The sequence below is a fragment of the Fringilla coelebs genome, assembly GCF_963513975.1.
Source record: "Fringilla coelebs genome assembly, chromosome: Z".
NCBI classification, from domain to species: Eukaryota; Metazoa; Chordata; class Aves; order Passeriformes; family Fringillidae; genus Fringilla; species Fringilla coelebs.
In genome coordinates this window covers 28,660,520-28,675,717 of record NC_140031.1, presented here as the reverse complement: position 1 = coordinate 28,675,717, position 15,198 = coordinate 28,660,520, and the positions used below count along the sequence as shown (strand labels likewise).

The 15,198-nt window shown below is 38.7% G+C and overlaps 1 protein-coding gene across 3 annotated transcripts in view; it reads right to left on the bottom strand.

Moving 5' to 3' along the window:
• KDM4C (lysine demethylase 4C) overlaps positions 1-14,966 on the bottom strand; it is a 245,333-nt gene extending 230,367 nt beyond the window's left edge. For all 3 annotated transcript variants that reach the window (XM_084225527.1, XM_084225528.1, XM_084225529.1), the window contains exons 1-2: positions 14,861-14,966; positions 2,375-2,539 (exon numbers count right to left, since the gene is read on the bottom strand). In XM_084225527.1, coding sequence (XP_084081653.1) covers positions 2,375-2,518 — 144 coding nt within the window. In that variant the 5' untranslated portion in view covers positions 2,519-2,539; positions 14,861-14,966. The remainder of the gene's footprint in view (positions 1-2,374; positions 2,540-14,860) is intronic.
• Between the last annotated feature and the right edge of the window lie 232 nt (positions 14,967-15,198).

Here is a 15,198-nt window from a genome sequence, read left to right as displayed (position 1 = left end):
TTCTGACAGCAAAGTGCTATCAGCACATACGTTTCTGTTAAATCCTCTTTCATTTACTGGTAATCCCCCATAGATCTGATTCTGAATGGCACTGGCTACTACTTCTATGTAACTATTACTCCCCAACTCATTTGAAAGTTGTTTTCTTGCACTTGCCAGTATCTATTTTCAGCATAGTGTTCTGAAATTACTTCTCTACTTGCCAGTGTGACTGCAAATTCATTTAATTCTTTTGCGCTGTATCAATGCAGTTTGAGTTTTCTAAACACCTCATTCTCCAGTAAAGACAACTAATCTATCAGTGTGCCTTGTTTGTAATTTGTCCTATTGTTTTCAGCCTTTGTCTTTCTTTTTAAGTATAAAATCCTCTGAAACAGTAGGACTAAAATATATTTTCTGTGCCTAAAGCTCATTTCAGACTTTCAAAAGCCTAATGGCAATTTTTTTGCCAATTTGCTCAAGGGATGCCACAGTACCTTATCTGTTTCGGCAATGGTTTGATATTGTTTGTCTAGTACCTTAATTACTTGTTTCAAACATAGTATCCGGAACTTCAGTGGTGGTTGCAGTTTTTCTAACATTTTATTTCCAATACTCCTTCCTTCCATCAATATGTGCAAGCCTTATAGTCATTTAACCCTATTTACACACACATGTTCTTCTACACAGGTAACAGGTCTTCTCCCCTTACACATTCACATTTAACCTAAAATGTTTGGTATGCCTACTCTGACTGTGTTCTCTGTTTAGAGCTTAAATTACTGTTAAGAACTATATGCAAATACATATAGTTCTTCTGGTAGTTATTATTCTTCTTGCATTCATACCTGAGACTGTACATCCTGGGTTTAAAAAAAAAAATTAGGTTCCCTGTAAGTTAATTTTCTATTACTGTCAAAACTGATTTTTTTTCCTGCTATTTTAAAGCCAATACCAAAAACTTAGAAAATGTCCCTTAAACTTTTGCAGCAATAATTATTCACTCGATAAGATTTGTTTTAAAAAATACTTAGTTGGTTAACTTTTAATTTTATTTATATTAACTATATATTTATATAGTATACAAATATATATACTATATATTTATATATTTTTAATTTAACTTTATATATTTAACTTTTATTTATAAATTTTATTTATAAATTTTTGAGATATTATCAAAATACAGTGAAAAACATAATATAAAATTCTCAAGACAACCTAGTAATGTCTTGAAAGTACCAGACAGACTGAAAACAGCAAGAGATGCTTTAACTGCTGGTTCAGCCAAGCAAGAAGATACCACTACAATGAAGGTCACTAGTCAAGATTAAAGGGCTGCAATATCTCCTCCCCCTATAGACAAATAGTTTCCACAACACAGCTGAACATAGGAAAAATTCAGCACAGGCATTCCACTGTTGCCTATTTATCACATTTCTACTTCTGTTTGCAGAGAAAATTTTGAGAATATAACCTATGTACTCTGTCAGCTGAAATAAAAAAAAAACAACCTACAAAGATTTCAAAGAGTAAGGAGTTCAATTTTGCTTTGTTTCACAGGAAGCAGGAGGCAGGAGTGGGCAGGGTGGAAAACAGAATTTTAAGTTTTGTTCCTCCTCACTCAGATTCTAATTGTCTTGACCATGCAACAGTAGCTTCAAAACCCAGTGATGGAGACAGCTGCTCCACAGAGTACTTAAAATACCTAAGCTGGTAATTCTAGATTTGCACTGGTTTCTGCTGGTTTGGAAAGCGGCAAAACGGACACAGCATAACCAATTCTACGATGTATCCCTAAATTATTTCAGCCTGAACCTCTGACAACCCCTCTCTGATACGGGAGGAACTCCTGTTCTAAGGTCCTGCATGTGGCATTGTTCAAAGAGCAATACAGCTGCAGTTAGTGTGCCTGAAGTTCTCACTAACAAGAACAAGACAACTTATTTCCATTCAAACACTGCCTTACCATCTTTATGTTCACCATAATGAAGTGGGATTATTTGCTCCAGGAAAGCTTTACACATCCCTAAAACACTAAGTTCAACACCTGGTATATCAGGACTACTTTCATTTACATTATCAACGCCCTGCTTTGTTCTGATTTGACCAAAAATAGTCTGAATCTACTTAGAAAGAGATCCTATTTTGCTATTGTAAACTTGTAAACAACTTACAGTTAGAGATAAAACACTACACAACACCTTCATTAGTCTGCATGAAATATCAGAGACACCAAAAGACTCTTTTTTAAAGTACTAACAAATCATTACCTACTCCTTGCAAATAATTTGGAAAAAAAATAAATAAAAAGGTCAGGTTTGTAATCAGCAAAATACAAGTAATGGGAGATCAGGTATTAGGAGCATTTTTCTTCTACGTTATACACGTTTACCTTTGCAACTCCAGCCCTATGAGCACCTTGTGATTCCATGTGCGCTAAATATTTGTTGAATTCCCTGAATTCATCCATCGAAGGCCTAAAAGTCATGATTTTGCAGCTTGGGTTTGGAGGACTATCTGAGGTAACAGCAGCCATTCTGGTTCAATTTCAATCTACCTGTTAAAAAAAAAAAAGTCATACACTGTAGAGAATAATCTGTAAAACCAATTCTGACATTCAACATACATTGTTTCAAGCAGAAAAAAATTATCTACAATTATCTGCCCAGGCTAGTATAAAAGGCACAAAATAAATGCTTACTTTTTATCCTCACTCCTTTTGAGAATACTCAGCCTTTACCCAGCACAAAAACTATTGTAAATCACAAGCACACAGTCCAGTCCACACCTCTGCTGTTACAGCATGTTTCCAACTTAACCTAGGATCTTCCTGTGTCGATCCATCTGCACATTCTCTGTCTAGAAAATTACATTACACAGGCATAATGCAGAGTAACAAAGCTACATGTTTGATAAAATATCTACTATTTCCATTCAGTAAACGGAGAAAAACAATGTAGTGGGTCTAGCAGTGGCCAAATGCCAGCGCATCCTTTAGAATAATTTAATTTACTCATTTTTTGCTGCAAGATAAGGATTAGGGAGAGAGCAAAGCAGGCTCAAAACTTTAAAGGCTATAAAGAAAACTTTATTAACAGAACTAGAAGAAAAAATAGTAAGAAATCAGAAAAAACCTTCAGAACACTTCTCCTCCCCCCAACTCTTCTCTGTTTTCCTGCTTACAACATAGACAAATCTGGTATTTTCAATCAGTTTACCACTTTGAAAATAATCTTTCTTCAGTTCACTTAGGGAGAGGAGTGTCTCCTGCCATGCCATGGAGATTTCCCCACAAGAAACAGTTCTCTCATACTTTTAATTTCCATGAATAGCAGCCATCCAGAAATCCGCAATCATGAAGTTCTTCCCACGGTTTGGTAGTCTTCCCACAACTACCACCATGGGTCTCAGTTTAATGGGGTACAATTTTAAAGATAAGCTGTTCTAGTATAGAAACAAAAGTTCTTTTATCTCTGGGAACAGAGGTTTTCTTCTCCCACCCCTGGGGCCAGGTTTTTCATCTCTCTCATATCTCTGTTCAGGCTTCTTATTAGATTGGAGTTACTTCAACATCTGCTTGCTTCAACACTGGTGCTTCTGCTCATGGCTGTAGTTAGAATGCTACATCCCATCAAATGCATTCCATGAGTTACAGAGAAAAAGTCTGGTTTAACAATTATATCTTCACCATAGCCTTACAAGAGAATTTCAGCCCAAGATTAAGTGTCTCCTCATTCTCCTCCCATCTGGGATTTGACTCCCTCTTCACTGACCTTGGTGTCTCCATGTTATTTTCTTTATGTGTCTTCACCCTTTCCTTTTTCTCTCACTTGAGAGAGGACTGATGTCTGCATGTCTCATCTGTGTGCTAAAAGAGTTAATATCTCGCCCTGGCCTATAGATGGTTATGTAATCTCTGCCAGGCAGCAGCCGTTCTGGCTGCATGGCTGTTTTCTGGCCCCTGCTGTGTTCAATTCCAGCTAGGGGGTGCTTTTCTGCAGAGGGCTGCAGAGCCACCTCTGTTCTCAGCTGCATGATTTTCCACAGCGCCAGAAAGATGGCTGGGCAGCTCATGGCTGGAGTGGAGCCTGGCAGGGCTCCACCTGAAGCCGAGCAGAGTGGGCCTGGCCCAGCAGCAATGGTTGGAACTCTGCGGTACCAGAATCTCAGCTGAGCCATGCTGTGGGCCAACCTGGCCATGTGGCGGAGCAGGTCCCAGCCAGGCCAGTGCTGCAGCAGAGCAGCAGAGCAGGGCCCAGCCCTGCCAGGCCACATGGGCCCCGTGGCAGAGCAGGGCCTGGCCCAGCCAGTCTCCAGTTACCCGTTCGAAGGCCAGAAGCAAGAGAGTTTTTCCCAGGTCTTGTTCATCTTTAAGTGTGATTTCAACAAGGCATATTCAGCTCTCTTAAGTGGTTTAACAGGGTGTCAATTGAATATTGACACCCTGTTAAATTCAAAGCCAGCTGATTGGTTCTGCCAGTGCAAAAGAAGCTCCTATGGTCCTTACAGGGAATAACTTCCATAGCTCGTGAATAATTTTTCCTTAACTAAGAACTAAACTACATTAAACCATGACAACCAATTATTCACTTCCCACTCACACTGCAAATACAGAGGAAGAGCACTTGGATTTTCCAGTTCTCACTATCAGCAGTTTAACAACAGGACTATATTCCTGCTCATTCTCAGAAAACTTCAAGAGAGGAAAAAAACAAGTAAGCTATACACATAAAATCAGCATTTCCTCTGATTTCCATTTCTACACTGAGACTAACTAAAAGAAGTTATTTCCATTTCATACCAGGATACAGTACTCATGAAAGGAGACTGAACTTTAGGCAAGTGACAGATAAACATTATCTTCAGATCAGAAGGTACTGCAATTTCCAAGTATAAATCACTATGTGCCATCTGCCATTCACAAAATTCTTCTCACAAAATTCTTACTAACCTTACAAAAAACTGCTGGTAATAAATTTCTTCCGACATGCTCTGATTAGATCTGTTGTTACCTCAACCTTTCATGCCAAACACTAGGTGCCAAACTGGCAATTAAGTACCACACAGCTGATCACACTTCCCCCATCCATAATGAGATTGGAAGGAGAATCAGTGAAAAAGAAAAAATTCACAAGTTAAGAACAGCTTAATAATTGAAACTAAGTAAAAATTATTTCTATTCATTATTGTCATAGAGAGAGAGAAAGATAAAACCCAAAAAAATCCCACGTGATACAGAATACAAACTGTCATCAGCCACCCTTCTGGGTAATTCAGCCATGTTATATACTGGGCACGGCATTCTGCAGTATTGAACAGCTCTTCGGCCAGTTCAGGTCATCTCCCTCCCAGGTTTTTGTGCATCTCCTTACTGGAAGGGTGCAAAACACTGAAAAGCCCCTGATTAATATTAAGCACGATCTGGCAACAACCAAAGCATCAGTGTGTTATGAGCATTATTCTCATACTGAATCCCAAACACAGCCCTGTACCAGCTAAACAGACAAGTTAGTATTAATTCTGACTCTTAAAATCTTGTTTGCGAAGATACTCACAAGATTATTCTCTCCATAACTAAGTACACGCTCAAGCATGTAACATACTGTACTGTGAGGAACCTCAATCTGCATCACAAGCAGAATTAATAAATTTCAACTAATTACGAAGACACGTGTAGAGTATTAGAAATGCTGAATTTTTGCTCAGCTTCATCACAGTGTAAAAAATATAAATCCTGCCCTTCACAGACTTTTTGTTTACCAGCTTCCATCTATCTTAGGGTCCAGGCCCCTAAGCAATGAGCAGCCAGACCAGACAGCTGTGTTACTTTCAGTAGAAATAAACCATTCAATCCAGGCTCTTGTGTAACCCTTCTTCCTCAATTAAAAACACCTTCTCATTAATTTACTGGGTAATGCTACTCCTTGATAAGCACAATGTTTGCAAGAACTCCTTAAGAGGATTCAACCACTTAGGATTTTTAGATCAAGTGGCACAAAGATCATAAAGGCTATGAAGAATTTGCTATGCTGTAAGTCCATTAGATGTTTCTACTAATTTTATGATTTCTTAGTAACTCATCACCTTCTTCATAACTATGATCTATCAGTTGTAACTTCTTAAATCTGTTTTACAATTTCATTATTGCATTTCTTCATTACAAACACCAATCTGAAACAGTAGGCAAGAGGTAAGTACTGAGTTACATAGTCTAATTTAACACAAAAAATAACTCTATGCTACAAACTAATCAGAAAATGCTGGCCTTCCAATTCAATTCTATTATCTTCTAACACAATATGTAGTTCTTTCAAGGACTTTGTGGAACTCCCAAGTCCTACATTCTTTCTCCAAACAATGCCTACTTTTGTTATTTTTCTCACACACAAAAGACAAGAGAGTATAATATATAATCCAGTGTCATAGTTAAGAGGCCTTCAGAGACTCTTTTGCAGACAAAATCACAACTACTAGGAGACCATTCTAATGCAAAATCTGCATTGCAATCATATTATTGCTGCAATCGTATTATTGCACTCAGGTGTATAGGTAACTACCTATTTTGTGATATTACAAAGCTGTACAATATAAGAAATAAAACTTCCAGAGCTTTTATTGACTACTACACAATGAAAATGTGCAAAATATTAGTAAATACAAAGTTATAGAAAGAAGGCCAACATGCCCAGGATGCACTTTATGAAATAGAGAGACAAGTAATATGTACACAAGGAAATTTACAGTTATCTTAAGTCCCTCATATCAGCATTGTAATCCGACATTTTCTGCCCCCTTGGATGACAGTACTGCATGCTGAAAAAGATGTCCATAACTACCTAAAAAAACAAAGGGTAGTGTGAATAAATGTGAACAAACCTCACTCAAATTATCACGCATTAGTACTTTACGTAACATTGAAAGAAGCTTTTTAGCTAAGCATGGGAAAGCTTTAGCCAACAAGCCCATGCTATGAACCCGATCCAATAAACTCCACAGCCTATCCCTAAACCTTCAATTTCTTAGTGACCAAGTAGTCTGCCTATGTCTTGAAAGTATCTGATTAAACAATTCAGAACATAAATAAAATACAAGTATGTAGTTTATCTAAAGTTGCCAGCAAAAGAGCTAAGTTGTCTAGCCAGGAACTAGGTTAAAGAACCTGATCCTTTTGAAAAGTTTACAGCCATAGTAAGGCCCTCTTAAAACCCTCAGATCATCAGCTAGGAGAATATTAATGCTACATTAGAAATCTGATTAACTAAAAACATCAGAGTTCAACACTAAAAGCAAGATGAGATCTCATTAATGCTACAATTATTTACATAATCCAAGATGCAAATGCATTTCACTAGTTTGGATGACAGGAAAAGTGATTTTAAACACATCCTGCAAAATGTGAAGGGCATGGCTTGTACAGACAAAATAAACCTGATACTAAAGGACAGAAGTGTACATTACATGCTTGATTACACATTTTAGTCCACATGTTTTTTGGTAATTGCAAAATCTACATAATTGTTTTTTCCATATGCTATGAAAAGGGAAGGACCTCTATACTCCAGCACAGTCAACTAAAGCTTGCCTTTACAAATTAGTACCAGGCAGCTACAATTTCCAGCCCCCACTGCCAAAACATTGAACTGTTCCTTTGTAATGCCCACAAACCAGAAAAGCAGCATGTGTTAATTTGCGGTTAGTTAAAAGGCACAAAAACCTGTAGCCTTCACTACATTAAACCAACTTTTAGGATTACAATATTCTCTCTCCACCTTAATATTATGCTCTGAAGGCTATACACTTCTTTTTGCTTCTAGTCTAAAATAAACTACCCAGTACTGTGAAGTCCACCCACCATCAGTGGGGAATCCAAACTTTCTGGCTCCAGACTACACAAGACTTGACAAAATAGTTCTTTCTAAGATGCTTTCTGGGACACATCTCTTGACTGCCTACTTAGGGCAGTCTCCTCTACTGAAAGAACTGTTGAAAAAAAAGAAAAAGCACAGACTAAGACATCTACTCTGCTATTCACAAAATTATTAGCTAACATGGAAAAAGCAATAAATAACTATAGGCTACCGCATCATAAAATAAATGTGTTCATATTTTGAAAGATAAGATTATTTCAATCTGTGTGTTCTAATACATAAAATTGCAACGTACGCAAGCTTTATTCCACTATCAACATTAAACAAGTTATGTAAAACAAGCTCCAGCACAAGAAAAAAAGTATGAAGTCATCCTGGGAACTTTTTTTCAATAAATAACAACAAGAAAGCAAACTTGTCCAGAGAAAGCAGGAAGTCCCAGGATTTTTTTTTTTTTGAGGCTGTTTTGCAAAATAACCACGTTTGAATCACCAGCTCTGCACAAGCAGGAAAGGAAAACAGCAGTAGAAAATTGTGCCTTTATCTATATTAGTTTCAGCAGCAACTTTACTTAAAACTAAAAACTCTGTGAGTATATTCATCATTTTTAAGAAGTTGTTAGCATTCTGTAAGCAAGTACCATCCAACTCCTTGCACTGTCCAGCAAAGCAAATTCAAAAATCCAAAATACTGCATTAGACCACTTTCAGGCAACTGGAAACATAAAAGCACAGTTTGCATGTTCAACTGTTACTGGGCATGCAAATAGTTAATTCTCAGTGTAATTTGGGTTTGCATACTTATGTTTGAATTGTCCCTTCAATAACAGTAAATGTGCAAGCAATTATGTCTGCCTACTTTATGTATTCGGCTTCAAAAGAGATCCTATCTATCAGGAATTCCAAACCTGTTACTTAGGTTATTTGATTGTATTAACAGTGAAAATAAATATATGGAACATAATGCTTTGTATTTGTGATATGAGGCCAAATATCATGGTTAGGTATGTATTCCTCAGATATCCACCATCATCAGAAAGACTGAAGTTCATAAATGTTAGGAGTATTGAAATAAATGTTAGGAGTATTGAAGATTTTAATAGATTCTACAAACTTAAGAAACCAAGAATCTGGGCATATTCTGAAGATCCTGAAACTACCCCTATTTTACCACAAAGCTCTGAGTAGTTTGCAAGCTTCATTACAAGTTTGAATTTCTACGTCTGGTACTACCTTACAGCACCAATGTTTCAAAATTATAAATTGGCTTAACTTGAACCCATAAATTTTGAACTGAAAAATGACCTGAACTCATTCCTAGATATTCTTCTCCCACACCAGGCTCAGAGCATGAAAAACATCTTGAAATAAGTGATCTGGGGCAAAGGGCAAGGAAAAAAAAATACAGAAAATGTATTTTTCTTATTTTTATCTGCTACCCATGACTCAAGCATTTCTACTTCTTTTTAATTAAAACGCAGGTATGAAATCCATAGTCCTAAATAGAAGCAGCATATAACGGCCTCCAGCAATGGCAAAAGCAAGTTATCAAAAACCTAACTAGTCTCCACATCTTCACAATTGCTAACAGCAGGTATCTAGATACAAGTAAGTGTTGGGGTAGCTTATAATACACATTTTCAGAGTACCATCTTGTTCTTCAGCAATGCATACACCAAGGAATCCTTAAACATAGAGGATATTACTGCATTTTGCAGAGTGTGATGATTTTTTTCCCCATGATTTTGAACTTTTGTAAGCCTTTAATATCCAAAACATTTCATGATGAAGCATTCTACAATCAACAATATGCTAAGTGATATATCTTCCTCTGTGTATGTTGAATATTTCACATTTTAGTTTCATCTCATAGCTCATGTGCATACTGAGAACAAGTATCTAGCTGGTTTTTTCTACCTTCAGACCATACAGGTCTTACAGATCTTTACCATGTTCTCACACAGTCTGTCTTTCTCATAAGCTGAAAACTTCTAGTCTCACCACAGAAAATCCATTCCATATTTCTGATCATCTGGATCTCTAATGTTCCAGTAAATTACTTTTAGTCAAGGGAAAAGAATATCCAGGCTGAAAGCACTATTTAAGATGCAAGTAAACCATCAACTCACACAATGGTGTAACATTTTCAAACTTGGGCGTAGTCCTCAAAGAGTCCAAACAGTGGTTTGACCTAGTTCTCAGTTTTCAAAAAGCTAAGATACAAGTACCTAAAATTTTGGAAAAATATTCATTGCTAATGTGGCCTATAATATTGCTGGGGATAGAAATCACAGGTGGTAGGTGTGAACTCCTTCCTAATTAAGCACTTTTTTAAGCACAGTTTTAGTAGGCTTGTTATTTCTGCCTATATGACCTTTAATTAATTCATTTAACAGGTCTCCTCCTGAAAGATACCATTACAGCTCTTATAGCCCTTAGAGGTTGTGTGCAAAATCAGGAGATGAACTCAGGTGTCCCTTCCAAGTCAGGACATTCTATGACTTCACAAGTCCTTAAAATCAAAACAACTTCTTTTTTTAGGGATATGCTACCAGTGACTGTGATAATAATTTTCCCAAGGAACCACTATATAGCAAATCCTTTATTAGAAGCTGAATAAGGAAAGCATGAAAGGGGAAGAAAGTAATAAACAAAAAACACCAAACACATAAATGAGGCTCTATAACCTGAGAAACAGAAAGAGGTGCTTGTCTTTTTTAAACCTGCTTAGTTATGAACATCTGAAACTGCATTTCTGCACCAGCAAAAAAGTTCACCTTCAGTGTGAGCACTTCCATTCTCATAAAGGATTTCATAATTAAAAGACTAGTTCCAATTCCCCTGCCCTCAAATTTTGGCCTAATTTACCACAGGCCAAATACCTAGTGGTCAAGCCATATCCAGCAATGTTATGCCTTTCTGTTGTTATGACTGAAAGCATGCACACTGAAGTAAACCACACATATGGTCAGCTTGCATGACCAAAAGCTCCTCACTCCAGACTGATACCAGGCCCCTGAAATGACATACTATTTAACAGGAGCGGCAGACCACCCGATGAACTCAAGAACTGGCAACTACATGGCTCTTACCCACAATATTATATCAGACAAAAGGAGCAAGTTCAACTCTGAAGAGCCTTGAGGGGAAGCTGTATGAGGAGCAGCTAAGGCCACTGCTCAGTCTGGAGGAGACTGAGGGGACACCTCATTGCAGTTACAACTACCTAGTGAGGGGAAGAAGAGGGGCAGGCACTTGTATCTTATCTGTGGTGACAGTGAAAAGACCAGAGGAAATAGCCTGAAATTGTGTCAGGGGAGGTTTACGTTGGATATCAGGAAAAGGTTTTTCATCCAGAGGGTGGGGGGGGCACTGGAATGGGTTCTCCAGGAAAGTGGTCACAGCTCTAAGCCTGACAGAGTTCAAGAAGCATTTGGACAATGCTCTCAGACACATGGTGTGATTTTTGGAGTGGTTGTGCGCAGAACCAGGAGATGAACTCAGGGGTCCTTGTGTATCCCTTCCAACATTCTATGACTCTGCACAGAGCTGCATCACAGTAAATCTGAAGGAGATTTCCACAACACTGTGAGTTTAGAAGTTTCACCAACTCACATAAGTATAAGCTGCACAAAAACTCTGAAAGCACAAATCAGTTAAGAAAATGTTTTGCCCCTATTATTAATTAATTGTTTTTCCAAGTTTTAAATCTTTTACTTATCTCAGCTTTGAAATATTTATCATATTTATTCAAATTGCGTACTCCAAATACTTCAATCAAATCAAACCCAGACATGAGGAGTTTGATTTCTAAAACTTGGAGTTTCCCCCACATTTCTGTTTCTATATCTTTATTTGTAGCTTAGATTACAGACTTCTACACTTTTCGCCAATTTATTTTTGAAGGGAAATTACTGTTTTTCAAAACAGTTTATGAATATAGACAATTTATCCAGCTACAAATCCATAGGCTCATTTACCATTTTGGCAACTTATATACTTTTTTAATCAAAGAAATAAACTGTAAACGTGAAACAAAACCTGACTGAGCACAGTCATGTCTGTCACACAACATCTACCCTGAATATAAATATTTATCTAAGTCTTCTAGAGACAAGCTACCTGCTAATAATTAGTCTTTTCATTTTATTAGAAAAAATCCAGCAGGATATCAAAGGTGTAACAAGGGAAATCTCAATAATCCAATCAAGTCTCTCCACATTTTACTGGCAGGAATGTCACAAAGGACCCACAGCAAATTTTGTTTGTAAAAGTTCCCTAAAATATCTGCATCAGTCAATGAATTATCCCACCTTGTCTGAGAATCAGAAACTGACTAGACACCGGATTTTTTTCAGTATTCAGTTTCCACTAAGAGATGTGTTTTGAACCTTAACTCTGGCAACTTTAATAACTCAAATTTAAAATCCTGACACATTTTCTAATCTTTGTTTACATAGATTATAATGATTATATAGATGGTCCTCAGCTTTCAGGGTATACTGTCCTAAATATCCTGTCCCACAAATGTTGACATAAACAAAACTACAGATAAAAGTGAGTACTTGCATAACTCAGTAGTACAACTACTCACACAGACAAAGCCAACAACTGCTATGTGCAATTCCAATTTTAAACAGGTGAAAATAAGTTGGAGGAAAGGGCAAGACTACAGCAGAATTAATTATGACATACAATGCCACCTATGAAACGTGAAGTAAACTGTAAGTCTTCATATAACAAAACTACAATAATACTTAATTTATAACCAATATTGGCACTTTGGACCAGCAAATTCTTATTAACATCTTCATTATATGATTTGATTACACTGCAATTATACCCTCCAAGTATAAAATAATGCTTATCTTCAAAATATCCTGTCTTTTGTGATTCCAAACAAAAATCAAGAGAAAAACTCAACTCCTTCACTTGCTGATATGAATTATCAAACTATCAAGTGACTATGGATATTTTTTACTAGAGAAGTATTAAAATCTTAACATTTTAGAACATCACTTTTTGAACCATCCCTGTGATCATTCAGAGATCTTGCAAAAACCTTACATTAACAGGTAATACATCTTCCCTTTGAAGCTCCATGTATACTGCATTCATGTTTCAAAAGTTGTTACGCTTTTTGAATTTATATTGGAGGTGGTAGGATGGAAATGCCATCTTTAACAGCAACACAACCCTATTCACATTCTGTTCAGCATAATGTTGATGAAATAAATCTCACTAAAAGAAAACTAAGAAAAAAAATTTGATATCAAAGAAAATTACCTGCAGAACTAAGAATCAGACCAACTAAGAACTGCTTAAACTCAGAGAGTCCTTAATCTATAACCTATTTGACCCAATATTTTATAATACAGTTAAGCATAAAATTGCATTTTTAAAAAATTAACATGTTTGCTAATATTACCTGATGAATATTCTAATAATGAGCAGTTGAAAACATAATTTTATTATTTGAATACCATACTGATTGTGCACTCAGATTTAGTGCAGAACTATTTATTTGATATGCTTAGAAATCAGCTCAAGATACAAAATACACCATGCAATACTCAGCAATAATTAAAGAGGAAAACTTACAGGATTTGATTTTTTCCCCTACTTTATTATATTTACCATTTAAAAAAAAAAGACATCAGAGACCAAATCAGATTAGGTTTTTTTAAAACAAACACTGACCAAAGGCTTTTCTCTCATATACTTTAGTCCAACTCTGATCCAACAGCTCTTTAGCTATGTCCACATATCTGGGTGATACATATTGTTTCCTGGGTCAGTCCCTAGAAAGGAAAATGCTAACACAAACACCACTCCAAACCTAAGCTGAGGAAAAAAACAGCATGAGGGTCAGTAGTTCAACTTACTTTCATTTCAACTACTGAAACAGGAATCATTCTCATGCCTTCCATCTTCTTGTGTTTGGAAAAAAAATACTTCTGTGAAGCAATGCCACTAGCCACTTATGACAGTACAAGCAAAAATAAAGGTAAAGCCCAAGTCAAATTTTATCCCATAAACATAAAAAAAACCCCTTCATTAGGTGTCACTAAGTTTCTTTCTTGTGGAAAAAGTGATTCCGCTTAAAAGGGGCTGGTTTAGTAGCCACTGAATAGTAACTTCAGCTCCTGTAGTTGGCAATTCTCAGCAAAGAATCGTAAATCTGCACTTCAGAAAGTAAAATATAAGTGCCGTTTATTCTCTGAGGCAGTATAATCCTTTTAAAAAACATACGGACCCACAAGTATTTCTCCTAATATAGTTAGCCTATGAAAAATAATATTTTGCTCACTTTTGCTATCACTCACTTTCCCAGCTAAAATCAGAGGAGAGTAAGCTCATTTAAAGACTATTACCATGACAGAGAGACCCGATCCCAAAACCAGCTTCGAAAGCGTTTTATAACCGCGGACAGACGTGGAACAGGCGCTTAATTCAGTTCTTCCCTGAGCACACAACCTTGAAGTCTTAGCTACATGCAGGAACGAACGAGCTGCACCAAAAAGAGACTATCTGGAAAGCCGGCAACAATTTCATCAAATCCCTGACAGACACGGAGAGAGATGAAGCTAGCTCTATTCCACTCCGTCCACGCACTTCGACCACGCGCAGAACCCTCCCGACCTCCCGGAGAGCTCCCACCGGCAGCCCCGACCCAGAACTGCCGGCCGCGAGCAGGAACGTCAGACCCACTTTTCCCATCGCTGCCGGTTTCGCTTCCGCACCTCGGTCCCGCCGGCCCCCTCTCGTCCGCGGCGCGGAGCCCCCGCACCCATCCCCTGCCGCCGCGGGGGCTGCCGCATGCCCCCATCACGCCTGCAGGAGCTGCCCGGCGGCACTTGGGCCGCTCCGCCCCGCGCCCCGGAACCCGGGCCCGCCCGGCGATGCCCCGCCGCCGGGACCCGCCGCGCACCCCCGCTCCGACCTGGCCCGACCCACGTCGGCCGCCCCGCCACCTCCCCCGTTCGCCCCCGGCCCGCTGCAGCCCCATACCTCCTCGCCGGACACCCGCGGCCGCCGCCAGGGCCAGCTCGGCGCTCCCTCCGCACCTGTCCGGGAGAGGCTCCAGCGGGCAGGCGCGGCCGGAGGAAGGGATGAGGGGAGGGGCAGGGAGAGGCGGGGAGGGGCGGAGCAGGACGGGAGGGAACGGAACGGAACGGGACGGGAGTGGGCAGGGCAGAGCAGAGCAGAGCAGAGCAGAACACGACAGGGGCAGGGACAGGCAGGGGCAGGGACAGGCAGGGGCAGGCACAGGCACAGGGGCAGGCATAGGCACAGGCCTATTCCCTGCCGCCGCCGGGTCCCCCGTCCCCTCGAGGCTGTGGCTGTCG